Source organism: Rhincodon typus, chromosome 3, assembly GCF_021869965.1.
Source record: "Rhincodon typus isolate 14 chromosome 3, sRhiTyp1.1, whole genome shotgun sequence".
NCBI lineage: Eukaryota > Metazoa > Chordata > Chondrichthyes > Orectolobiformes > Rhincodontidae > Rhincodon > Rhincodon typus.
Window position 1 is genome coordinate 90,640,412 of NC_063334.1, and position 27,644 is coordinate 90,668,055.

The window sequence follows — 27,644 nt, forward strand, 5'->3', positions numbered from 1 at the left end:
AATGCCTGTCTCGAATTACTCTTGAGAAAGTGGTAATGAGTCAGCTTCTTGAGTCCATTGTGTAAATACCTTTACAGTGCTGTAAGAAATTTGAGGATTTTAATCCCTAGATAGAGGTGGAACAGTAAAGTATCTATAAGTCAGGATGGTATGCAGTTTGGAGGAGAACTTACAATAGAGGGGTTCCCACACCTCAATTAGGTGGTAGAAGTAGTCAGTTTGAAAGTTTTATTGAAGGGGCCTTGATGAGTTGCTACAGTGAATCTTGTAGAAGAATGCACTGCTGTCACTGTGCATTGGTGGTGGAAGATGTGACTGTTTAAGGTAGTGGCAGATCAAGTGCCTACTTTGTTTTGGAAGGGTTTGAGCTTTTTGAGTGTTATTGGAGGTGCACTCAACCAAGAAAGTGGAGATTATTCCATCACACTGCTGAACAGTAGATGTTGGACAAGCTTTGGGAAGTTGGGGAGTGAGTTATTCACGACAGTATTCTCAGTCTTTGACCAGCGTTTGTAACAATTTTATTTTTGCAGCCTTTGGTCAGATGAGAGCCATTCAGTAGCCTACTTAGTGTTGGCAACACATTGCAAGCATGCAAATGAGCAGGCAGCATGCCATTTGCACGTCGTTTGCATTGGAAGCAACAGGAGCGATTATGCATCACAAACGCTGTGTCCATTTTCATACTTTATCGAATTTTGCACTCTACTACATTTTTGGTATTATTTATTGGAAAATCAAATCAATTTTGCCCCTTTTATCTCTTGGGTTCCTTACATGAAACCTAATAACTTGCTTTGAGGTAGCTTACATAACCCACCATGAGCAACTATATTACTGTAGTAATATGCTATAGTATATGTCCCAAAAACAGAGATCCAGCTAAAACATGTTTGTTGAAGCAGAGAAGATATTAGAAGATGTGACTTGAAAGTACAATCAGAGGTGGGTTTTAAGGAATTTCTTGAAGGGAAATTTCCTCTTGCAAAGGGAAGAGGGAAAAAGGAAAAAATTAGGTCAGGATTCCAAAACAGTGCACAGCCCAGAACATCACAGAAGCCAACCTTCCATCCATGGACTCTGTTTACACGGCTCGCTGCCGCAGAAAGACGACCAACATCATCAAAGACCCATCGCACCCTGCTAATGATCTCCTGCAACCTCTTCCGTCAGGCAGAAGATACAGAAGCCTGAACACAAGCACAAACAGGTTCAGGAACAGCTTCTTTCCGGCCGTTATCAGACTGTTGAATGGAGTCTAGCCTCAAATAATGTAACCTGCAATGTAACCTGCATGGCTCTAAGTCTTTTAGATCTGTACATCCTTTGCTTGCTGTGATCTGCCTGTACTTCTCGTAAACAAAGCTTTTCACTACATTTCGGTACACGTGACAATAAAATCAGTCAATCAATCAATCTATTAAGGCTCAGACAATAATGATGGGACAAAGCTAGGCTTATATTAGCTGTTCTGTCCTGGCTCAAAGGTAACTACCATAATCATGAGACCCCTTTTTTCATATGCCACCAGCAGCTGTGGTGATATTTGAACCTGTGTCCCCAGAGCATTAGTCTGGGCCCATGGATTACTTGTCCAGTGTCGTTACTGAGGATCCTGTATGCTTTACTTCATGCTGTCCCAAACTGTCCTGACACCTTTGATTATTTATGCACATATATATCCAGATTCTCTGCTCTTGCATCCCCTGTAGAATCATACCTTTTATTTTACATTATCTCTCTGCATTCATCCCACCAAAATAAACTACTTCACACTTCTCTCCACTAGGTTTTATTGCCCCCAGTTGCCCTCATATTCCAACCCCTTTATGTCCCCTTGAATTTTGACACTATCATTCTCACAATATGCAATGCTTTCAAGTTTTGGATTATTGCAGATTTTGAAACTGTGCCTTGTACATCAAGGTCGAGGCTATTAGTATGTATTAGGAAGAACAAGGGTCCTAATATTGACCTCTGGAGATCTCTGCTGCAAACCTTCCGACAACTCAAAAAACATCATTAACCACCTCTGTCTGCTCCTTGTGAGTTAGCCAGTTTTATATTTATGTTGCAACTATTCTTTTTGTTCCATAAGCTCACAAGCCTGACAGTCCATACATTACGTCAGTAACACTAACCTCATCAAATCTCTCTGTCACCTCATCAAAAACTCCAGTAAGTTTTTTAAACATAATTTGCACTTAAAAAAATGGATTAAGGCTTTTTTTTTCCCTTTATTCATTCATGGGATGAGGGTGTCACTGGCTAGGCAGCATTTATTGTCCATCCCAAATTGCCCAGAGGGCATTTAAGAGTCAACCACATTGATGTCAGTCTGGGGTCACATGTAGGCCAGACCAGGTAAGGATGGCAGTTTCCTTCCCTAAAGGACATTAGTGAACTAGATGGGTTTTTCCTGACAATTGACAATGGATTCATGGTCATCATTAGACTGGTAATTCCAGATATTTATTGAATTCAAATTCCACAATCTGCCACGACTGGATTTGAACCCAGGTCCCCAGAACGTTATCTGTGTCTCTGGATTAATAGTCCAGCGATAATGTCACTCGGCCATCACTTCCCCTTGGCAGTTTGACCAAAGTGTAGTTGGAGGCAAGGGATATTACAAGGGTAGACATAGGCAGCGTTTGTGATGAAGAGGATTGGGAGATATATAACGTTGTACAGTCAGTATGACATAAAAATTTTAAGAGACATGACAACTGTCATTATTGGACAATATCATGTGGCCTGAGGGTGAAGATGTCTTGTATTCCAACTCACATCAATTACTTGAAATATAACATTCTGCTGGAAGCATTTTCCTCTGGTTTAACCAAATAAATCTAAACTTAGTACCGACACTTATGTGTGTGAGGAATGAAATGTTTGTATACATGGAAAATAATACACAGGTTTATGGAGTTAGGCTACAAATCAGCCTTGATGTCATTGAATGGTGGAACAGGTTTGAGGGGCTGAATGGCTGACTCCTGTTCCTAATAATTATTTGTAATAAATGTCTGCTGGATTCTTTAATACCACATATTTATGCCCAGTTTTTTAGGCTACAGAAAGTAACATATGCATTGTCACATCAAACACACTGTTGGAGGCAAACTCACACAATGTGGGCTATGCAGTCTATTAGAAATGGCATCAGAATCTCAGCTTATGGAAGTATAAGACACTGAAGATGCAATGAGTCTATTTTAAATTGTTGCAGTGGCTAGTAAAAGCAAGGGGCTTGTATGGTATGTATCTGTTGGCTGTGGCATTTATATGTGCGATGTCCGAGCAAGTGGAGCTGCTGAATTTCAAATCTTTACTTTTTCTAATTGGATTTCAGGAACAGTTAATCTTTCTGAAATACCCTGGCACTGGAGATCCACAGGCTGACAATACTGCCTGGCTCCTCCAGCCCATAGGCTTCACTGGTGACCCCAACAAAACTCATGGGGTTGGGAGGATTACAATTAATGTTCTTTGGCTCCATTCCACAAGACAATCCCAAAAATGTTGTCCTGTAACTTTGAACTATATATATTGTGAATTGCAGCTGAGTTTCCACATGGTTCGGCGGACACTCAGCATCAGAGAATGCCAAATCAGTGATAGATTCTTGAGGTTTCTAACGTTATATTCCCAAAATTTCTTGGAAGAAATTTCCAGAGGTCTCTGCTCAGATACAATTGACTATATAGAAACAGATAAAATAGGAGCAGGGGTGGGCATTTGGGCTTTTGAGCCTGCTCCATCACTCAATATGATCATGGGTGATCATTCAACTCAGTACCCTTTTGCCACTTTCTCCGTACACCCTTTGATCCCTTCAGTTCGAAGAATTATACCTAATGCTTTCTTGAAAACATTTAATGTTTTGGCCTCAACCACCAGCCATGGCTGAGAATTCCACAGGCTCACCACTCTCTGGGCGAAGAAATTTCTCATCTCAGTCCCAAATGATCTATCCTGCACCTTTATACTGTGAACCCTAGTTCTAGAATTCTCGGTCATTGGGAATATCCTTCCTGCATTTATCCTGTCTAATGCCATTGGAATTTTATAGATTTCTATAAGATCCCCCTCATTCTTCTAAACGCCAGTGAATATCGTCCTAATTGATCCAGTCTGTCTTCATATGTCAGTCCTGCTATCCCAGGGATCAGTCTGATAAAACTTTGTTGCGCTCCCTCCGTAGCAAGAATATCCTATTTCTGATAAGGACACTAAAAAGCCAAACAATACTCCAGGTGTGGTCTCACCAAGCACAACCGCAGCAAGACATTGCTGATCCTGCACTCAAATCCTCTCACTATGAAAACCAACATAACATTTGCCTTCTTCACCGGCTTACCTTCAGCAACTGGTATCTGCATCCTCCTCACAGGCTCACCCTCCCATTCAACTTTGTGTTATTTGTAAACCTGGACATATTGCATTTAGTTCCCTCATTTCCATTATTAATATGTTTTTGATTAACTGGGGTCTAAATACTGATCCTTGTGGCATCTCACAAGCCATTGCCTGCTACTTGGAAAAAGACCTGTTTATTTCTCTTGTTGTTTCCTGTCTGACAACCAGATCTCTATCCATATCAGTACACTATCCCCAATCCCATGCCCTTTAATTTTACATGCTAATCTTTTATATGGGACCGAATTGAAAACCTTCTGACAGTCCAAGTAAACCACATTGACTCCCCTTATCAACTTGAATTATTTCCTTATAAAACTCCAATTGATTTGTCAAGTGTGATTTCCCTTTTATAAATCCATGATGACATTATCCAATCCTGACTCTGTTTTCCAAGTACACTGCTATTAAATCTTTTATAATTGACTTTAGCATTGCCTAGCGTGTGGCACTGAATTAATAGAATTAAAATTGGCATTTTTGTTTATTGTCACACTGCAAGCCATCCACTTTTGCAAAAATAGTTGTGGCAAAATCATCCAGGTTATCTATTTGCAGACCCACGAAAATTTATTCCAACCTACTAAGATCTGTGATTCTTTTAATCTCTTTCAAATAAATTAAAAAGGGACCTAAGAGGCAACTTTTTCATGCAGGTAGTGGTACGTGTATGGAGTGAGCTGCCAGAAGAGGTGATGGAGCCTGGTACAATTACAACATTTACAAAGCATCTGAGTGGGTATTTGAATAGGAGGGGTTTAGAGTGCTACGGGCCAAATGCTGGCAAATGGGAATAGGTTAATTTAGGATATCTGGTCAGCATGGATGAGTTGGACTGAAGGGCTTGTTTCCATGCTCTGCATCACTATGACTCTATATTACAAAATTTCAACGACCACTTGCAATTCCAAGAATTTTTATTTAGGTGGATGACATCCAAGTACAAATACCGTATATACAATAAAGTCTCATTTCAGATCAATTGACCACTAAAAGTAGTATATTGGCTAAATGGGTAACAAGTCCAAAAAGAGCACAAATCAAAGTGGGGCAGATGAAAAGGGCAGTCCTAATCTATCCCCACTTTAATTCAACACACTCTCTGCCTCTCTCTCTTTCTCTTTCTCCTGATGCCAAGCCTAAGAGAATAAGGGTTTCCACTGGATTGTTGTGTTATTATGCCTGACAACGTACTACAGTCGCTTGTCTTTGATTACTGGTCTTTGGCTGATGAAGAGATTCTCTCATTCTTACCAATGCTATTAGGTGCACTTGAAGGATTTAGAGGGTGATCATCAATCATTCGGATCACAATATGAATGCACTTTCCATGACCTTGAAATGGGACTTGAGCATGGAGTTTCTTGCCCAGAGTTAGAGGATGCTAACCATTGCACCACAAGACCTCCTTATCCAGTGCACTATGAAGTTTAAAAGCTCATAAAGGTGAGTGCAATGACTGTGCTCAGGGCCGGGATTTCAATCATGCATGGTGGCAAGGACAGAAGTGGGCAAGCTTTGAAAATAATGCTCTGGGATGATGCACCAATGTACCAGTCCCTCTTGAATAAGCCACTGTTTTCAAAGCAAAGACAGGGGAAGTCAAAAACCTACTCATCTCCAATTAATGTCGCATTAAGTGGGCTTAGGATGGCTAGAAGACCATTTTCAATTCACAACTCCGATTTGGCGAATGTAGGTGCATGACTGTTGTGGTCAATGCAGGAAAGTGATTATTTTACGAAGAAAGATTTTTGCCACTGTGTTTTTCTATGAGATCAATTTTACTAACTATTCTTGGTTGTTTGGCACTTCTCTCTGCAGTGAGACACCTTAAAAACGCTGTCTCCTCTTTCCTGCAAGGCAGCAGCAGCCTTTGTCAAGGCTATCATCTGTCCTTGACAACCTTGCTCAACCTATCCTGGTTATGTCAGCAACGCAACTGGGGCATCTATATTTGAATACTGTGTTGAGGGAGTGATCCACATGAAACATCAGGTCAGGACCTGGAAATTATCCGTGTGTGGTTTCTTGACAGTAGATTGAAAACCATTATGTCTAACATATTTTAAATCAGTGCAACTAACAATTGACATTAGTCCCAAGTTAACTGTAAGAGTCTGTGAGCTAGATTATAAAGAACATGAAAATTACATCATTGTAGGATGTTGCAATGCATGAATACCCTCTGGAGAATAATTTCCTTGAAGGAAACTCACTGAGTGAACAGATGCAAAAGTCACATAGCCCCATCTGTAATAGAGAATATTCAACAATTCTGTTCTTTTGTGGAAAAAAATGCACATCATTTGCAAGAATAACAGCCAGTTGGAGGCCATAAGATATAGGAGCACAATTAGGCTATTTGGCCCATTTGAGTCTTCTCCACCATGCAATCATGGCTGATAAGTTTCTCAACTCCATTCTCCAGATCTCCTTACGAATCAAGAACCTATCTGTCTCTGTCTTAACTACACTCAATGACTAGGCCTCCACAGCCTTTTCTGCAATGAGTTCCATAGGTTCACTAAGCTCTGGCTAAATTCCTTTCATCTAAAGGGTTATTCCTTAACTCTGAGGCTGTGCTCTCAGGTCCTAGCCTCTCCTACTAGTGAAAACATCTTCTCCAAATTTACTCTATCCAGGCCCCTCAGTATTCTGTAAGTTTCAGTGAGATCACCCCAATCCTTCTATACTCCATGAGCCCAAACACAGAGTCTTTCACTGTTCCTCATATGACAAGCCCTTCATCCCCAGGATCATTCTTGTGGATCTCTGCGGAACCCACTCCGATGCCAGCATGTCCTTCCTGAGATACACGGCCCAAAACTGCTCACAATAGAGATACTAAGATGATGGTAAATGGAGACACAGGAGAACCACACAATCAAGGCCCAAGAGTAGGCCGTTCAGGCCATCTATCTTGCTCCAATATTCAATAAGATCATGACTAATCTGATTTTAACCTTAACTCTACATTCTTGCATATCCCTGATGACCTTTCAACCCGTTGTTAATTAAGAATCTATCAACTTCTGTATTAAAAAAAATTCAAGATTTGATAACTGCTGCCTTTTGAGAAAGGGAATTCCAACGGCTCACAATCCTATGAAAGAAAATACGTTTCCTCATCTCTTGATTTAAATGGTTCACCCCTTATTTTTAAACTATGACTGTTGTTAGTTTGAACAGAATATGTGACAATGTGTAATAATCAAAATACTTTACAGTTTCCTGAAACTTGTACTCAAGAATTTTTCATTAGTAGAACTGAAAGAATCAGCAGATTGCAGGAAACACTATTTAGTTCAATGTGATTTTCTCTTTAAAAGAGCTGGAAGCTGGAAATAGGAGAAGGAGAGAGAGAAAAATTGTCCAAATAGTAAATCCCTAATCAACAGGAATTCATAAATGTCATTCACCTGAATTTGGTTCCACTTATTAGCTCATACATTGTGACTGGGAAATATAAATAGCTGAGAGAAGGAATGGACATTGGGTGACATTGGAAGCCTGTGGCAGCTGCAATGAAATGGAAAAGTATATTCTTGAGGACTTGAGTAATGATTTCAGGAGTCTCATCATGAACAAAATGGAAGAGAATCGTCAGGACACTATCTGAAAATGCGCAGCAGATATTAGCAAAGAACTACAGATGCAGGAAATCTGAAACACAAACAGAAAGTATGGAGAAACTCAGCAGATCTGTAGACAGAGAGGCACTGAGTGATCCTTGGACTCTAAATTTTAACTCAGCTTCTCTCTCTACAGATGCTGCCAGACATGCTGAGTTTCTTCAGCACTTTCTGCTTGCTTGTAACAGTTATTAGAACTGGGAAAAGATTTTAGCACAACATCAGAGTGGGATCCTCAACAATACAGGGCAACATGGAGGACTTGACGGGGTAAATGAAAAAATATTTTTCCCCTTGTGAGAAAGTCTAGGCCCTGTGGGCATAATCTCACAATAAGTGGTTGCACATTTACAATAGGATAGGAAGGAATTGCTGCACTCAGAGGGTTGTGATTCTCCGGAACTGCTTTTCACCATCAGCTGTTGGGGCTGGTTCATAAGTATATTTGAGGCTGAGAGGGATGGATTTTCAATCAGTAAGGGACTCAAGGGTTAATGGAAAAGACAGGAAAGTGGAGTTGAGGATTAGCAGATCAGCCATGATCTCATTTAATAGCGGAATACTCGCTGGGCTGAATGGCTTACTTCTGCTCCTATATCTTATGGTCTTGTGGTGATAGTTGCGGGCATGTTTGCTTTTGTGTCGCTGAAAACGAAGGCCTGAAGGGATGTTATCATTCCCAGTAGGCAGGCTTTGGCTAGTGGCTTTCTGGCCTTGTTTTGTGAAATGTAGGAAATAGGCAAAGTGAATTCTACTTAAGCATGATCTCCTCAGCACTATTTTAGAGGGTTTGCAGAATATCTAGCATTTGCTTTCCCACTAGAAGGCTGCAAATTTCACCATTAATTGGGTGCAAAAGCCGTAATTAGCCCAAGGGTGGAATGGCTCTATTCCCTCTGCCCAGAGTGGTACAGCGCCCCCGTGATGCCTACTGATTTTATGACCCCACATTAACCTCCAACCTGTTGACCTGCTCCTAAGAAAACCACAATATTCTGGTTGTTGATTCCAGAACCTGTATAGCTGTTTTGATTGATGGAAAAATCCTATCTACTTGGAGAAGAGCGTTTGAATTCCCAAGATCCTAGTCAATAGTCATCCTTCAACCAAAACAGATCCAATGGGTATCTAGTTATGAATGATTATGGAACCTTGCTGAGCAAATTGCGTGCAATATTTGCTCACATAATTTATAGTGAAGACTCTTAGACTGTAATTCTTTGATTTGGAAATGCCAGGGCACATTCTCGGCTTATGAAACACATTGTAGAGAGATGCAAATTTGATTTTCTGATCTGTTTTCACTTTTATTACTGTGTAGCTTCTGCAGACACTAAAAGGCCACAGGATCAATGCCAGGATATTTCTTTAGAAGTCTTTGTACATATTTTATGGCTAATTCGCAACCAGATTTGACCCGCTAATCAGTTACCAAGTTTTTTAGGTACATGTATTTTGGCTCAACAGTACCTCAGCCAACTATTTGTTACTTGTCTATGTGTGTGAGAGCTTTAATTAAGCCCATTTTTAAGCTCATAGGCATCCTAGAAATTGTTTGGATTTTCCACAGTTCCGTATTATGGTTCAGTGGCCCACATTCCTTTATTTACTGTCACCAAAACTTTCTTACAATCTTATGTGAATCAAGATCAGGACCCAGGCCTGGCCTCCCAGGAGAGAGAATCACTTACCTCATTAAGTCACCCACTATACCAAGTTAACTAAGTAGTAGGAACTAGAGAGGAAGAACTTCTGAGAGGGCTTTATCTCTCCTATGCTCAATACCAGGCCCATTGCAGTTGTTGTAGAACATTACTGAGCTTGCTTCCAATAGATCTTCTGTATGCAACTCGTTCCCTGTCTCAATTGTTGAGATTTAGGCTTTTCAAACTCATATAAAATATATATATTTAAAATAGCATACATAATCACATTCTTGTGTGGTCATTCATATTAATCAAGAATTTCTTGCATCTCCACTTTAACATTGCTCCAGTCATCTGCAAGTCACAACATTTTTCTTGATCTTCTTTCAGATTCTGAGTCATCATTATTGTGCTCGTCCATCCACACACGGGAAGTGTGGTGAGGAATTTGGTTAATAGATATCTCACCTGACCCGTGAAGATCCACTTGTCTTTCAATCCAAAATACGGTCAAAAGTAGGTTTGAGAACATTTCAGGCTGCTTTTGATTCAACCTTTGAAATTAATCTCTCCACAACTGGGCGTCCGGATATTTCATTAGAAACAGGGACGAAATTATCTGCTTGAGAAGCTAAAGCTACCCATCATAACATGGCAAACACATCCTGATTGATCTCTTTCAGTGGGTTATTCTGGTGAATTTGTGAGGGACCTATCCATTGACAGGAGATATTCATGTTCAAAAATAGAAGATATTTATATACCTATAGTAAATGAATTAGGAACTCGCAAACAGAATTTGATAAATTACTGAATTAAAATAATTTACAGGAGTAGGGGGAAAGGGCAGAGAATTGGGATGAATTGTACAGCTCTCCTGGAGGCAGAATGGTCTCCTCTGTGCTGTATCCTCCAAAATTTCTATGTATCTGTTCTTACATATATGAAAATGTTTCAAAAGATGTTATGGCATCTTTTCGTCAATAGTTTCCTTTGGAATGTTATTTATTTTGCTCTGTCTTTTTATTTAGACTACAGTATTCAAAAAATTAGCTCACTGGGATCCATCCAAGGCAGAATTTGAATTCTTGTAACATTACACTCACCACAAGAAATTCAAACTTATTGATATTTCAAATCAAGTACATGAACAGTGCATATACTGCTGTCCAACTTATCTGAGAAGCAGCATTCTCTGATTTAAATGGTAGTGAGCATTGCAGGCACGACCTCAATAGGACATTGTGGTACTGAGTCAATCACAGATCTTGAATCTAATTTTACCCTGAAGAGAAGATATTATTCTTTGAACTGCAAGAAAATGGTCAGTCAATAATAGTCATAGCTCAGGACAATTCTGAAAACAAGTCTGATAAATATTGGCTCCACTGGAGATACCTTGTAATTGATTAGTAATCACAATTCTCAGGGTACGCAGAGCTTATCGAATAGTAGGTCACACCATTTACTGGAAAATCCTGTAGCACTGGAAGAGCTGTAGCACAGATATTTCATGAATGCTTGGCAAATCCAAAGACAATTTTGTGTGGATAATTTTTAACTTCAACAGGAAACTAAAGCAAGTTTTATTTTGCAGATGAATTAGAATACTTCAGGGATGATGTTCAAGGTTATTTAGTTTTCTGGTCACATTGCTTTGATAATCTGAGTCCGTGAAACTAAGCCAAAGAAGGAAAAAAAGGAAGAATATACCAAATCTGGTAAGAGAGTATTACAAAGTAGTAATGTACTACATCAGCATTGCTTCATAAAAAGAGAATTGAGTAAGGATGTCTAATACAGCAAAATCTCAAGGAGAAATGGTTAATGATGTTCAGGTCAATCTGTTGTTAGGGAAAATTGTATTTGGTTGGATTTCAGAGCTCCTGTCCTACTATAAAGCAGACTGGTATATCATAAAATCATGTAAATTTAAAATGGCATTTTTTAAAAATAAATTTCAAAAGGTTGATTCGGATTTTCAAATCTGGTTGGATTGTTTCCTGAAAGTTGAATGATATGATTTGCATTTCCAATGACCTACTGCCATCATTGACAAATTCGTCCTCACAGGACACCGCTATTCATTATCTGATTGAATGATTCTAGACTGTCAAGTCATAGCTTCAATTTACTTTATAACTAATCAGTGGAAGTGTCCAAAGAAAGTGAAGACAACATCCATATTTTTAAGCTCTCTATTATTTTTTTTTCCCAGGTTGCTCACAAAAATGTCTTACAGATTAATATTCAATTCCTGCAGACTTCAGGACAATCCAAGAGCATTGGCAATCATGTAAATTAGGGCATTAATATACACAAAAATAACTGATCGCCACTGCACCCAACATTGCAATATAGCCAAAGGCTTCAATTTTTTTTAATAATGCTCTTCAAGTCAGTTCTATCAGTAGGACTAATGCATGGAAATAGAAACAACATGATCAAAATTTGTTTTGGTTTCTTTGGTGAACCACAGCAAATAAAAAAAAGTAACAAAAAGGTTTTCAGTATTTCATTCACAAAATCCCAAACGTTCACATTATACACTATACAAGTTAAAATATAAATACAGCATTGTTCTGTGTGCATTGTAAAGAAATATAAAGCAAAAAAATGTACAGAGTGATTTTTGTTGCTGTTTATAAAAAGAGTAAACAGAAATGGGTGAGGCAACCAGCATATTTTCTATTCAGAAATTAATTTACTGCAATTAAAAATTTACTGCTGACCAGATTAAATTTCATTTTCAGAAGAGGTCTTTGTTCTTACCACATGTTAACCATTGGACTTACAGGTCATTCAATTCTTTCTTTCTGCCGTAATCTCTCCATGATTTAAATCAATGGGATTTGGTTCCTCTCAGTATAATTTGTAAGTGGTTTCTGTGCCATCTTTGCACCCATATCCAGAGATACGAATGAAAATTAGACCTCGAGAATATAAAACATATTGCATTGAAATCTGAATCAAAATGATGTACTTAGATCTTTTCCCACAGTGCAAATTATAAAAGCTGGTGGTGCTTTATAGAGATTCCCAAAGGTTAACAGCAGAAATGTTACAAAAATATATAGTTCATTTCTTCTCAATCCCATCCTTTCAAAGTAAATAAAATCCCAAGAATTAAACTAAATTGCCATACGTGATGACCAACATATGCTATACAGCTGCCACATTCAGACATAAACATTCATTTAAAAAATGCACTAAGATGGTTATATATACAAAAATTAATTTATTTTTTTGTTTTTTTTTACAAAAAAAAAAGGTAGGTTTATATTCACCCTTAGAAAAAGGCAGCTCCATATTGTAGTATGGTTAGTGAGGGTTGCAAAAGCTGCCATATCTGAGAAAGTTAATATATTAGCACTTGTGACCTCAGAAAGAACCAAACGGTTTTCGGAAAGGTCATGTAGCGTCCTTTTGCACTTGCTATTCTGATTGCTTGTATCCAGGTGAGTTAAAGAGCAGCTTCACAATGCAGTCTCTGGGCTTGATCCCACCTTGCATCCTTAGAAATACAATACACAGGAATCTTGTAGCTGTAGAAGTGAGAGATTGATTGAGGAAGAGGATGTTCAATGTTTTGGAATCAGACAATTAATCATCCAGGTTCTGCAAAAACAGGTTTCACTCACATTAATGCACCATAACTGCCTCTACTTTCTGCTCACCTAAAACTGCTTATTATAGTGATCAGCCTAGTATATTTGGAGCAGCAATCAAAATGACGCTTGTGCAACCACTAGATTACTAGAAAGCAGCATGTTAACGCCTTCACTTCACTTAACATGACTACTTGAAGCAACGTAAAATGTGGCAAGAAAGTAAGTTGAAATAGCCACTAGGGGTCACTGAAACCACAGCTAATCATTTTCTCATATATATCAAGCTGTGGGTCAGTTAACTCAGTTGGCTGGATGGCTAGTTTGCAATGTATAGTAAGGCCAACAGCATGGGTTCAGTTTCCACACTGACTGAGGTTACCGTGAAGGTACGCTCCCCGACCCTTCGCAACCTTGCCCCTTTGTGTGGTGATCCTCAGGTTAATCCACTACAAGTTGTCTCTCTCTAATGACAGTGCAGTTCTCTGGGACTGTGGTGACTTAACCTATGTCTCAAATAAGTGTAATAAATAATGAAATGAATTTATAAAATATATGTCAAAATTAGCCCAGTAAAGTGAAATGGTAATTTATGATTGGTTTGCAGAAACTGCTGAAAAATGTAACTATTTCCACATGTAATAAACAGAAAACTAATGACATGAAAAGGTGCAAAAATGCTCTAAAATATTTTATATTGTTAAAATAATCCTGCAAACAGATGTGCAGTATATGCACGCATAAATAAAAGATGTTGTCCAATATTTATAAAACATGAGAATTGCTGAACTGTAAAATGCTGAATGTTAAAATTATGAAATTACAATGAACTATGAACAAACAACAGGGCCTCAGCTTCTATTCAATTTAACCTATTCAAATCATCATGAAATGAATGATTTACAATTATTTTAATTATCACATTTTTGAAGACACTGCTGTTTGATCTTTCCCGATGTGCTTTGTCTTTTAAGAAATATTCCCCATCCCAATGTGTTACTAATGGCACTGTTTGGATCAGATGTGGCTCGAATTGCAAGGAACAGTTTCCCACCATTCAGTGGTGCAGTCAGTGCCCTGAATGGAATTTCCTGATCCAGCGATGATGATGCCGGATAGGTTCTTGAGAACTTTTCATTCCTTTCCGGTATAATCCGTGAATATACCTTCGGGAGTTTCGCTGATATGTTGAAGCTATCAGGAGCAAGGAAGAAAACAGAGAATTAACAGACTTCACAAAAAATAATCAAATGAAGAAAATATCTGAATGCACTTTATCTATGAGGGTTAAAATCATCAAAAGTCAGCCAATGCTTTAGAAAGTGAAACACACCATCTGCTGTGGTACTGAGACACACAGACTAAATCCTGCATGTGTCCTTAGCTGGGCAATGAGTCTATGATAAAGTAAAGATGCTGCACCTGGTTCAGTCTTTCTAAGCATGGGAGAAGATAAATCAGTCAAATTTCCAATTCTAATCTTTAGTGAGTGACTCCTACTAGGAAATGTGGGACCATGGATATTGGACTCAGTCAGAAGTAAACTTAACTGCTACACATCCTTATAATGGCAGGATGCCATTGATGGTTGATCGCCATGGAACCACATCCCACCATGAGCAGGTGCCTTCCTAAGAAGATAGGACTGCAGCTTTCCTACAGGACATTTTAAGCCACCTCTCCTCAAGCATCATTCAACTGGCAGGAAAATCAAATTACACAAATTTAAAAAGTAGTTATTTTTTTGTTGAATCTGGATTTATTTACAAGTAAAATGAATGTCTAAAATAGTCAGTCTTAATAGGTCACTCCCAACAAAATATTTTGGCCACACCTATTAGTTATGTTTTGCTGCAATGCTGAGAATTCAAACTGTCTTGTTTACATTCCCAACAACAGGACTAAGTAATAATGTAGTGCATTCTGAGAGAATGAATAGGAATGTGATCAACCTGTTCTTTAGCTTCAAACTTACAGATGTACAATAAAATTGTTCAGATTATGGCCTGGAAGAAAGATGAACCTTATTTAGGAATTAGAGTCAGTAAAATGTAAAAGCCCAAACTAACTTCTAGCTATGATGTTACTGAAGTTAACTTTCCAAGAATAAATGATAAAGGAGCTGCATAGTATGATCCTGGCAGTGACAGTAATGTTGTATTTTATACTGAATTTTGTACATGAAATAGCATATAAACTGTCTAGGGAAGGCAGCAGGTGTAACTTGATGAAATCCACAACAACACAAGAAAATTACGTGAAAATAATAAGATCAACATTTGCTTAAGCAAGTTACAATCCTGTTGCAAATACATAAATAATCAAAACTACGGGTGCAGTTTCCCTTCTCTGGAAGTGGCATGATAAGGAAATAAATTGAGTGACTCTGCAATGAAGAGAAACTTATACTTTCTTGTCACTGCTACAATTAAGTATTGGGCAGGCAGGTCCATTTGGCAACTTTCTCAACTTGCTAGCAATTAAGGCTCTTAAATGTCAATTAATGGTGGGAAAGGCCAGATGAAGACATGGGCTGATAGTTATGTACTCAGCTAGTTTGGGAACTGCTTGCTCGATGTTTCTGAAATACGAAGAACATTGGAGTAAGATTATTTAACCACAAGTTATGCAAAAGCCATGGGAAAGGTAAATGTCACTGGACTAACAATGTACAGGCTCTGGAAACAAGGGTTCAAATTGCACTTTGACAAATGCTACAATTTAAATTCAATTTACAAATCTAGAATATAAAGCTAGGTCAGTTATGATGATGCTGAATCTATTTTTGATTATTGTGAAAAACTGGTTCACCAAAGTCCTTCAGGGAAGGAAATCTAACGTTCTTCCTAGAAATTGCACGAGTGGTGATAACTACTTGCTTTAGATCATGCTGTGGCTGTTTTATTGAGCAGTGATTGGCTTGAAGAGGTTCTCACTTATCTAACTCAATTAGAGGAAAGCCTGCTGAGAATCAGGTGATTGGAGGCAAACTTCCTATGAACAAGCTGCCCAGCTGATCTCTCTCATTTCTGAAAGGAAAAACTCTAACATCAGTTCAGGTTAAAACCTATCTTTTCTTTTGAAGAAGAGATTGAAAGAATACTTAAGGTAGTATTTTCTGAGCAAGCTGTGTCTGCACCAAGTCTGCAACTTCAGAGACAACAGTGCTTGATTATTGACCTCATCACACATGCCAGAACATCACAGTAATACCCTACAGAATATCCTATACTTTATCCTTTTGCATCTATGTTCTTTGTACACAATACAAAAACATAGAGGGTATAAAATACTGGGTCTACACTAAAGGATTTAACAGGGGTATAGAATACAAGAGCAGGGTGTTTATGATGAACTTATTTCAGACCCTGGTGAAAACTCAGCTGGAATACTGTGTACTGTCATGGACATCATACTATAAGAAGGATGGTAATGTATTGGATAGAGTGCTGAAGAAGTTTAATGAGAATGGTTCCAGGGACAAGAAATGTCAGTTATAAGGAAAAATTGGAGTGATTTGAACACTTTCCTTGGAAAGGAGAATGCTAAGCGGAGATTTAATGTATGTTTGCAAAACTATGAGAGATCTGGACGGAGCAGAAAGGGAGAAAATGTTCCCACAAGTGAAAGAAGAATCAGAGTGAAGTTTTAAAGTGTTTTGCTAAACATCAAACGCAAGGTGCAACAAATCTTTTTGTCATGTTGATAATTTGGGTGTGGAAGTGTGGTACAGGCAGGTTCAATAAGGCATTCCCAAAAGAGCATTAGATTTTTATTTAAATAGCGATTTTTGAAGGCAGGAGATTAGCATTTACTTTTAAATGATCAAAGAAGCCAGTGCAGACACAATGGGCTGAAGGACCTCCTTCTGCACTGTAACAGTTCTCATTTGCCCAGAATGTGTTACTTGCGAAAACTTACAGGAGTAAAATTTTTATTTCTCTCTAACTGCCTGTGTATTTTAACCAATTAGTGCAACTTTATTAAATGAATTTTATTTTGATAATAAACCAATAATGCATTTATAACTTGTTTGATCTTCTTATTTAAAACTAATATAGTTACGACATTTAATTGGTAATCTTGCAACCTGAATAAAATATTTTTGTCTTATCTTGTGAGTCATGTACTGGTGGGACTATAATAATCATGCACTCCCCCAGTTTTGGCAGTAATAATATTTTAAACATCAAAAAAAAAGGTTTTCTACCTTTTATTTTCTATTTTCCTCTCTTCCGATCTCATAAAATATCTATGAAACTTACGTGTTATGCAGGCGACTTTTGGTTTATCCCAGTATCCATTGGTTCGACATTTAATGACTGGAAAGTGGCGTTGGATAAAGCCTGCACTGCAGTGGTACCTGATCATCGAATTTATTTCATATCGAGGTTTCAATTTCCCAAACATCCTGGCATTCTTCACAACAGGAGGTTGACCGCAGGCAACTAAATTTAAAAGAAGGAATATCTTCTGTATCAATAATGATAACTTATGTAAATACATAACCATGTAAATACATGGAAGGAAATTTGCTCCTGAACATACAAAGTAATGGCAACCACTTTATATCATAGGCTGAGCGGAATCACAAAAGGAAATTAGGAAACACAAAACAACTTCTACACACTCATGAGATAACAGCTAAGAAACCAATATACAGGGGTTTAAAAGAAAACTTTGGTACAAAGTTGCAAATCACTTATCATTTTCTATAAAGCAAGGGCTTAGCATCTAATGTAAAAATCTTTAGTAATTGATAAAATCTTTCTTCTATTAATGCAACTGTTTGGCTGAAGTTCAAACCAAGGAAGAACAAAGTACCATTTTGCTCATTTTAAGGTTGTGGGGACAAAGGCTTTGAACAGCAGCTAAAGTAATTGTAAAAAGAAAGTCTATGGTATCTCTGGTACACTATGATATTTTAAATGAAAATCAGAGCATGTGTAAACACTCGTTAAGATTTAAGGACCTAATGTTTTGCAATGAATGCACTCTGAAACACACAGGCCAAAATTATTAGAGCAAAACCAATAAAAGAACCAAAACACATATCAGTCTGTACTCTTGTCCATTATCTAGTCATCACAACTGCAAAGTGTCTATAAATGTCAAATGATGTCAGCACGAGCTTAGTTATAATGCCCTCTAGGGTGAAAAACCTGTCAACACTCTGCTGAGGTGGAACGTGCAGAAAATAAATAACTAATTGAAGCACTATAATATTGCAAAGATCCGTTTTGTATTGAATGAATACCTCTGAAGATCCTTTTCTGTGGAGGGCGAGTGAAAAATATTTTGACATAATAAGCAAAATATCAAGGTGTTTTCCACTTTTGCATTCTAGGGACATATCCATACAGCAGAATGTTATGTGCCCTCTTAGCCTATGACTTTCCACCCATTAAAATGTGTGAATAAAGAGTCACAGGTTTGGGGTATGCAGATTATTGGTATATGCTTCCATTATATGAACCAAGAAGTGTCTTCATAAACCTCTTTACTATTTATTGCTGTTTTATGTTTTCATCCATGGGTAGGGTTTTGAAGATATGTTCAAGGTCAGGTATGAGAAGAAGGGGTAGAGACAAGCATATGCCAGATCTCACCTGTGCCTTTTTTACAAGTGTAGGTTAGGTGGTAGTTACATGGAACATCATTCCACTGGCCATCTTCATGCCAGATCATAACAACACAGTCCTCTCCAGTAGAAAAGAAACTGTCGGGCTGGTTTGGGCGCCAGTTTTCGTATTGCTATGTGAGAAACAAAAATGACAAAGATAAAAGCTAAGTACTACAGATGCTGGAGATCCAAAATAAAAAAAAAGAACAGGAAGTACTGGAGAAATTCAACAAGTCTGGCAGCAACTTCAATTTCAAAGAAGAAAAATCAGACTTGTTTGTGTCTCCACAGATTGCCGTGTTTCTCCAGTGCCTTCTATATTTTATATGACAAGATAAAGACTTTGAATGGAATCATCTGGTTTATCAGTAACAATAACCATCATAGGATTATAATAACTGTGCAACAGCTTTTGAGAACTGACTTAGCGTGGTAACATAGCGTAGTACAGAAGTAAATGAGCTTCAAAGCCCAAAAATAAAATTAAACATTTTCATCTGAGCTCTAATTGCTGTGATGTTGATACTGGCCCCATAGTCATGCCAAATATTAATGCAATTTATACCAATTATAATGAACTGTCACACTCAATGTAGAGATTAACGATATATAGTCAAGGCAGATGCCAAAATAATAATATTTTGTTATAAAAGGTAGTGTAATTTCATTGAGAATTGAGCTTTGAATAATAAAAGATTTACTAAACGATAACATTCTAGATTCAGTGCCTGATGGCTACCTGATCTTGTGTTCAAGACAATCAGAACATGCCTGCCACAATGCTTTTGTGCTTTAACATTGCAGTGGCCCTGTTTTGAGGACACAGAGACTGGTGTTTTATGTTTTTCTGCTATAAAAAAAGGGCCTGACTCATATCCTGTGAAATAAGATTTACTGCCTATCTCATATCTTGTAGCATATGATTCACTTTCTAATTGCCCTCTGTCCTAAACCAAGTGATCACATTTTCTTGGAATGCTTTTGTTTGATTTCAATGGATGTCTGCCATTGTCTGGAATCAACTCTTTGTGTTTCTCAATATACATAGGCTCTTCCTTTTAAAAATCAAACTGGAATTTATTTTACTAAATTAATGAAACTCTGAAAATAACATTTTACTTGGACAACTTCAAAATGACATTGAACAATTACATCTTTTTAGTTATTGGTTAATGGAATTGTCTTTGCCTGGAACAATGCAATAATAATACTCAAGGCATGAGTGTGCCAAGAGGTAACAATTCACCACATTTGCAATTGGGCTGGTAGTCTATTCCTCTACTTGCATCAACAAACACATCCATTCTCCTGATTTTGTGGTCACTAAACATGCTTAACGTGTCGTGAATAACTATTCTCAATTTAATATCTCAGCTCCCACACTTTTGCAGCAAAATCTAAGTTCTAGTCTCACCCCAAAGAGGCTGATATCTTTAAGAATGATTTACTTTACAGTACAAAAGTATATATCATAAAATATCAGTAAATTAACCAATTGGACCAGGCTAATTGAGCATCACATGTAACTGAAAAGACAACAAAATAGTTGTACTAGTTTACACCCTAGTGTCAACTTAATGCATTTAAGATAGAAAAAAGAAATACATTTTTAAATTAGAAGCTGCTGGAAATTCTCAGGCCATCAGTCAGCACATAAAGAGAAAAGTAAGTTAACATTTTGCTCACAACCTAATTTAAGATTTCGAGTATTTTAGTATTTTTAAAAAAATCTTGAATAAAGTCTGTCTTCATTTTTTTTTGGTTCAGTCCTCAACCTATGAATTTCAATTTCAATTTCAATTGTTTATAGAATCCAGTAGCATTGGTGAGAAAGAAAACAAGACATATTGCCCTTCTTTGGGGAGAGTATTTATTGACTTGCTCAGTTTTACGCCTCTCATCCATGCCAGTAGTCTTTTACGTATAAGTGTTCACAAAAATTAATATCTGCCACCCGTTTCTCTTAACCTTAACAGTGACATTCACAAACCTTAATAATGTAATTGGCAAGACATTAACATTAATGTTACAAGAGTCTTGCACTCAATCGTAAATTACCAGTTTAAAAATAAAATTTATACAAAACAATATTGTTTACATAAACAAAATTCTCACAAATCTCAACCATTCCCCATCATTTTAAATTCAAATTAATTATTCTCTATCAAGCATTCCAGCTTCAATCAACCTTGTTTCTGCAATATCCTCTAATACACTTCATACTTTTCTGTGTAATTTAGATTACAAAATCCCCTACCTTCCTCTATATAACCAATGTTAAGTCATCAGACATTACATTCCTGCATCAAAACTCCTTTCTAAACCCAGCTGCCTTTAACTTGAACAATCGCATTATTAATGTCTTTCCAGCACATTGCGTTTTACAAACATGGCTTCGACCACATCCCAACTTGATTTCTGTGTAAGATTTTGCTTCCAATGAAACACCTTAGGACAATTCTTAGATTAAAGATTGCACATAAGTTGTTGAAGTTCTAAACTATAATATTAAATGGTCTTTTTCAATTATAGTATTTTACTAATTTGCACCAGCTCTTTACTTAATAAACTTGCAGGAAATAATTAAAATGTATTTGTGTGCAGATGCAACTTTAAAATGAGGTCAATGTTTCTAACAGCATTGAGATTTCAGAGTAATATTTTAAACCATGGATTCTAAACTGTCTTGGCAGTGCTGCTTTTCGTGGCCGTTACTAGACTGTAGTAAGTGCCAGGACATTGTATCAGACTTCAGCGCCTTGTTAAAATTCGGCCAAATCAGATAAGGCAACTTATTAAAGGGCTATTCTAACCAAGCTGCTTAGTTTTAGTTGGAATTATATACCTAGATAAAAATTTAAGGATTTTCTAGTAACGGTAACTTCATAATTATGGGTTTTATATAAGAATTATTTTACATTTTATTGTACTTTTATCTGATCATTTGCAATGTTATGACTCAGTTAGCCAGACAGCCAGCATGTCATACAGAGTAATACCAATAGCATAAGTTCAATTCCCACACCAGCTGAGGTTACCAAGAAGGACTTGCCTTCCCAACCTCTCCTTTCACCTGACATATGGTGACCCTTAGATTAAATCATCACCAATTCTCTCTCTCTCTCTCTCTCTAACAGGGAAGGAGCCCTGTGCTCCAATTGGACAATGGTGATTTTATCTTGATAGCTAGTGAAATGTATTATAAAATGCTTAAATATTAATGCCATTTTCCATTAAAGTTTCTTTTTTCAGTAATACGCCTGCTCGTCTGAACTGAGAGGTAGCTGCTTGTTACTAATTCAGGGTTTCTGCTAGGTAACAACTCTTGGGTCAGAAGGGGGAAATCCTCTTAAAGTTCAAAAGTATTATGTTTGAAGCAGACAGCAAACACAACCATGTTTCAAAAAGCACGCCAGCATATGTCATGTATTTTTCTATACGCATATTTGGTTTATTATGTTGGGTGGCAAGGTGGCTCAGTGGTTAGCACTGCTGCCTCACGGCACCAGGGACCCGGGTTCAATTCCAGCCTTGGACGACTGTCTGTGTGGAGTTTGCACGTTCTCCCCGTATCTGCATGGGTTTCCTCTGGTGTCCTCCCACAATCCAAAGATATTCAGGCGAGGTGGATTGGCCATGCTAAATTGCCACAGTGTTCAGGGATGTGTAGATTAAGGGGATGGTGTGGGTGAAATGCTTTGAGGTTCGGTATGGACTTGCTGGGCTGAAGGGCCTGTTTCCTGTAGGGATTCTATATTTCATTTGATGGTCCAGAATCTATTCTACCAAAACAAAAGGGTTTTCTACAAGAACACTGACTGAGAGAAAGCTTGTCTTACAACTCATGATTTGGTACGAGGTGTAAACAACCTGTAGACTGTTCTATGGACTGAATGGATTCAGACCACCAATTCACACCAGAATGAATTGATACACAGTGTGAAGCCTAAATGGGAACAGGAGATGTAGAGTCCCACACTTCACTACATGTCAGTCAATCTTATTAGGACCTGAAACACAAGTTATACTGCTCCTTTTCTCTTGATGTGCACCAAAAAATTCTTGAATCATTGCAAAGTAGCAATATAATTGCCTATCGCAATTCTGCGAGCTGTAGTTGATCTGTCTAAGTGTGCTGCTCTCAGATTGCGTCTCAATTCATGCATAAACTAATTTCTAGGCTGACAAGTTTCCTTCCTCCTTTAGCACTTGGTGCAAACTAGTTTCACTAACTTGACACAACTGAAACTTGTAAGTAATGTACATACTGTGAGTAAATTGATTCATACCTAATGATAAAGTGAAAACTGATTTTACCTAATCTCTGTGGTGCTAAAATATATTCATTTCAGATAAATATATTAAATGGGCTCCTAATGACAACATATGTAGCTCTCATTAACGCATTGCTAATTGTTCAGTCACTAATTAAGAATTGAGTTCTATCTGCCTCTATTCTCAGTTATCTTCCACAAATTTTCTTAACTTCATAAAATTTGTGTAGTTTTCAAGAGACAGCAGTGAATGTTTCATAAGTATTCTTTAACTATGTGTATACTAATTTGTGCATAAAATAAAAATGATTATAGATGATCACCTTTTAGCAGCACGGTTTTACAGAAGAGTAAGTAAACCACTGGGGAAGGGTTTCCTGCACAATCTGAAAATTCAGTGAGGGATGCATCCCCACTGATACCAGCTGCCCCACAGCTATTTAATATTTGTGGCAGGGATTAGTTTAGGGGACACATCCACCCCTCATGTACAGAGGAGGTTCTGTTTTAGAGAATTGCTGCTCAGTTGGATGGCAAGCAGCTCTGTATTCCCAATGTTACCATGATCGAGCAGTAGCCACTGCTGGAACTAGAACCCAATTCCTGAAGAAGAGGAGGAGGCCAGACTGACAGAAAGTCTCGGGTATCAGTGGGGCCTGGATATGAGGTGCCAGGGAAGAAAACAAAGGCTTTGGATGGGAGGGGCTTGGAAGGTCATGGATGGGAGGATTAAAGTGGGACATGACTTTGAGGATAGTCTGCTTCTGACAGAAACCCCCAAAGCAAGCCCCTGTCTACAACACCCCACTTCCTCTGACCAACACCAAGCATTTGGAAGGAAAGCTGCCCAAATATGTGCTTAGCATGGGCCTCCATTTGCTGTGGATATAACAATGGTGGGGTGGGATGAGGCATTTACGACCTCAACAGACTCAAGAGTGGCAGACCACTGAAGGCTTTCACCAATCCCCTGTAAATGCTTAGGTCAAGTACATACACAATGGGCAAGCCATGTACTGCATTCAACCGCTCATTCAACCTCCTACTCAACCCCGACTTCAAATTTGCCAGCAAGGACTGTGAAGCCCCTATGATTTTCTTCTAGAAATTTGGCATTTCTCCTGTTACCCTTCTAGTGAAGGTGAGTAACCGTTTAGTAATATACAAAAAACTAAAGAGACTGAATTTTAACTGGCAAGAAGTTTGTGGAAACTCCCCAGTGTATTTTGTGATTAAACATTTCAGCCTGATCTCGGTAACAATAGAAAACTACATGGTGCAGTTTAATTTAAATTATTATGAATGACAGCATGGTGTAATTGACAGGAGGGTATAACAGCATAAATGTGATAGAGAGGGCTCCTGCTGTTATAATGAGAATCATGCCAATAAATATCTCTCCTTTCGACACCTGTTCTTAATTGGGAATGCGCATTCATAAGGGGCATTTTTTTTTCCTCTGCTTAGCGTCAGGAACCGATCACAATTTAATTGTGTCCTCCTATCTTTCACTGTGAGTAATATTCACCAGGCACTGGAGACCATGCTAATGCAGCTTGCCTCTTTTCCAGCCAGATGTTAGCAAGGTTAAGTGGTAGGCTATCAATTACTGCAGCTTGACTGTCCCTGTTGGGAGGAATGCATGAGCTCTCAGTTGGGCTGCCAAACAATAACTTGGTTACTTCAGATGATCCATCAGTGCAAGTGAAAACTGAAGGCGTATGCTGTAAATTCAACTCCTGCTGAGTTACAAGATGATACTAACAGTAACCATTGTAAAATCTGAAGCCTTCTTCTCCCGTTCACTCATCAAAAAAGACGAAAAGAGAAACAACAGCAGACTGTCACCTGAAAAGAATGGCCAAGATTTAATTTTCATGCAAATTCTTATGTTTCTCAATTAACTTGTTCCAGACAGGGCCATTATGGGTTAGGCACAGGAAGGCATGTACCTTCCTTAACTTTTGGTCTCCTTGAGTTCTCCAGGCTACATTTACTGTACCATCCTTACCACAAAAATATAGGACACTTGCTTTTGCTAACAAACATCCCAATGTTCACTGTGAAAGGTGGAAGGAAGGAGATGCCACCTCCCCAGAATTTTTTGTTTTATCACAGATCTGCTTGCAATTGTTATTGAACATGATATATGGTGATCAACGGGTTAATTTCAATATTAAAATGTACCATTTACAGGGTATGACGTACACTCTTTGACTCCTGTTTAGAGCAGTCATGACATGATGAACTGTACAAAGAAAACTCAATTGCTGTGAGTAGTGTGACTCAATTTCACAACATGGAAGTTCTATTTAATTTTACTTTACTGTATTTCTGAATGGTAAACAAATTTATTGCAGTGATTTAGAGGTTTCCTTACTATATGCTAGTTACAATCCTTTTCATTGATACATTACTGACAGTTCTATCATGTGGAACTACTTAGCAGAACCTTGTGATTGCTGAAACTATGGCCAGAAAGTGTACAACATTTAGGTCATTTCAGATTTACTATTAATGATCAACTTAGCAAGGGATAATTACCTATGAAAATGGGAAGCTGTGGATTCATACGTGCTGATAGCTGGTATCACTAGCTGGTGAAAACTGGTCAAGGTTACTGCTAGCCTGTAAAAGTCACTTCAGTCAAATTTGGATTTTATTATGGTGATTTATTTACTAGTGTAGTTTTAACACAGCCCTGGCTCTAAGCTATAACTAATGTAGATGCTGGAGATCTGAAACAAAAAACAGATATTGCTGATGAAACTCAGCAGGTATGGCAACATCTGTGGGGATAAAGTAGAGTTAACAATTCCCGAGTCCAGGAAGTATATAGGTAGAGACAGAACCCAGAGAGAGAGAGATGAATGAGGTAGGCACATGTGGGGATTATTGAAAGTGGTCCATAAAGTTAAAGTTAAAGTTTAAGGAGAATTTGTCAAAGTGAGGATGAGCTCGGCCAGGCAGAGGAGGTGATTGTGGATGGGGGCAGTTCAGGCCTTTCCAGGAAGAAGCAGAGAGACCTAAGCCTTGTACTACCCATCTCTGCATTTTCTGCCCTCTCCCCTTCTCTTCTCTCCACCCCCTCCCCCTGGCAAAAATGACAGCGTACCCCGGTTCTTATTTACCATTGTACCAGCCTCCGCATTCAGATGATTGGAAGCCCCATTTCTATCACCTCCAGCGGGATATTACAGGCAGACACATATTCCCTTCCATTGTCAGCATTCTGCAGGGACTGTTGCCTCCAGGATACTCTGGTCCACTCCTCCTCCAGTCCCAACACCTTCCCTCACCCACGCAGTACCTGCCCATGCAATTACAGAATGTATAACACCTACCTGTTTACCTCCTCTCTCCTGACTGTCTAAAGCTCTCGTCACCCCTTCCAAGTGAAGCAGCAATTTACTTGCATTTCATTTAATCAGTTCTATAGTATTCGCTGGTCACAATGCGGTCTCCCCTACACTGGGAAGAAGAACGCAGGCTGGGTGGCCGTTTTGCAGGACACCTATGTCCTGTCTGTAAAAATGACCCTGACCTTCCAGTTGCCTGCCACTTCAATACACCACTGCGTTCCCACACTAATGCTTCTGTCGCTGGCCTGCTACAGTGTTCCAGTGCGTCTCAGCACAAGTTCCAAGAACAGCATCTCATTTTCCACCTGGGGACCCAGCAGCCTCTGACACTCAACATTGAGTTCAATAACTTTAGATACAGCTTCAATCCTTCCATGTTTTTCACCCACTCCAACTCCTACTCCTGTTATGGCATGGGTTGCTTTCAGTACAGCTTACCCATTCCTTCCTACTCTCAGCTCTCATTATTACTTATTCAGCTTCTCTCTGCCCTGGCCTACAATCAGTATTTCTCTCATCCACTTACCCCTTTCATCTCTCTCTCTCTCTGGGCTCCATCTCCAATTATCCGCTCACCTCTCCTCCCACTAACACCACTCCCCTCGTTTTCTGATGGAGAGACTCCAGACCCAAAACGTTAACTCTGCTTTCTCCCCACAGATGCTTCCAGATCTGCTGAGTTTCATCAGCAATTTCTGTTTTGGTCTCATCTATAACTGTTTGGTGAGCAGTGAATAGTGTGATTTGTTAAGAATGGTCAGCATTTCAACAGGGTATTCTGATCTATTTCAGGAACTGCTTTAGTGGTCCTTAGAGCAGACGAGAATAAAAAAATTGTACACAGTTGGACAAGGCTGGGCCATATGGGTTGAAGTAGCTACATGTGATCCCAGTTTGGTGCCATGTTGAGCTGCTGGGTTGGGAAAGGTTCCTATTCATTGTTGAAATTGTGTGAGGTGAGCTCAGTTATGATCTCACATTCGGTGACTACAGCACAGGTATGAAAAATGGCTGCTTAAGCCAAAAGGCAGGCTCTCAGTGGCACCCAGAAGAGATACCCACCCAATAGTTAGG

General features: G+C 38.5%; 1 protein-coding gene across 1 annotated transcript in view; it reads right to left on the reverse strand.

Moving 5' to 3' along the window:
• Positions 1 to 12,921: 12,921 nt before the first annotated feature.
• LOC109919771 (versican core protein-like) overlaps positions 12,922 to 27,644 on the reverse strand; it is a 44,045-nt gene continuing 29,322 nt past the window's right edge. The window contains exons 6-9 of the mRNA XM_048594993.1: positions 18,921 to 19,065; positions 17,577 to 17,759; positions 14,366 to 14,505; positions 12,922 to 13,321 (exon numbers count right to left, since the gene is read on the reverse strand). Coding sequence (XP_048450950.1) covers positions 14,381 to 14,505; positions 17,577 to 17,759; positions 18,921 to 19,065 — 453 coding nt within the window. The 3' untranslated portion in view covers positions 12,922 to 13,321; positions 14,366 to 14,380. The remainder of the gene's footprint in view (positions 13,322 to 14,365; positions 14,506 to 17,576; positions 17,760 to 18,920; positions 19,066 to 27,644) is intronic.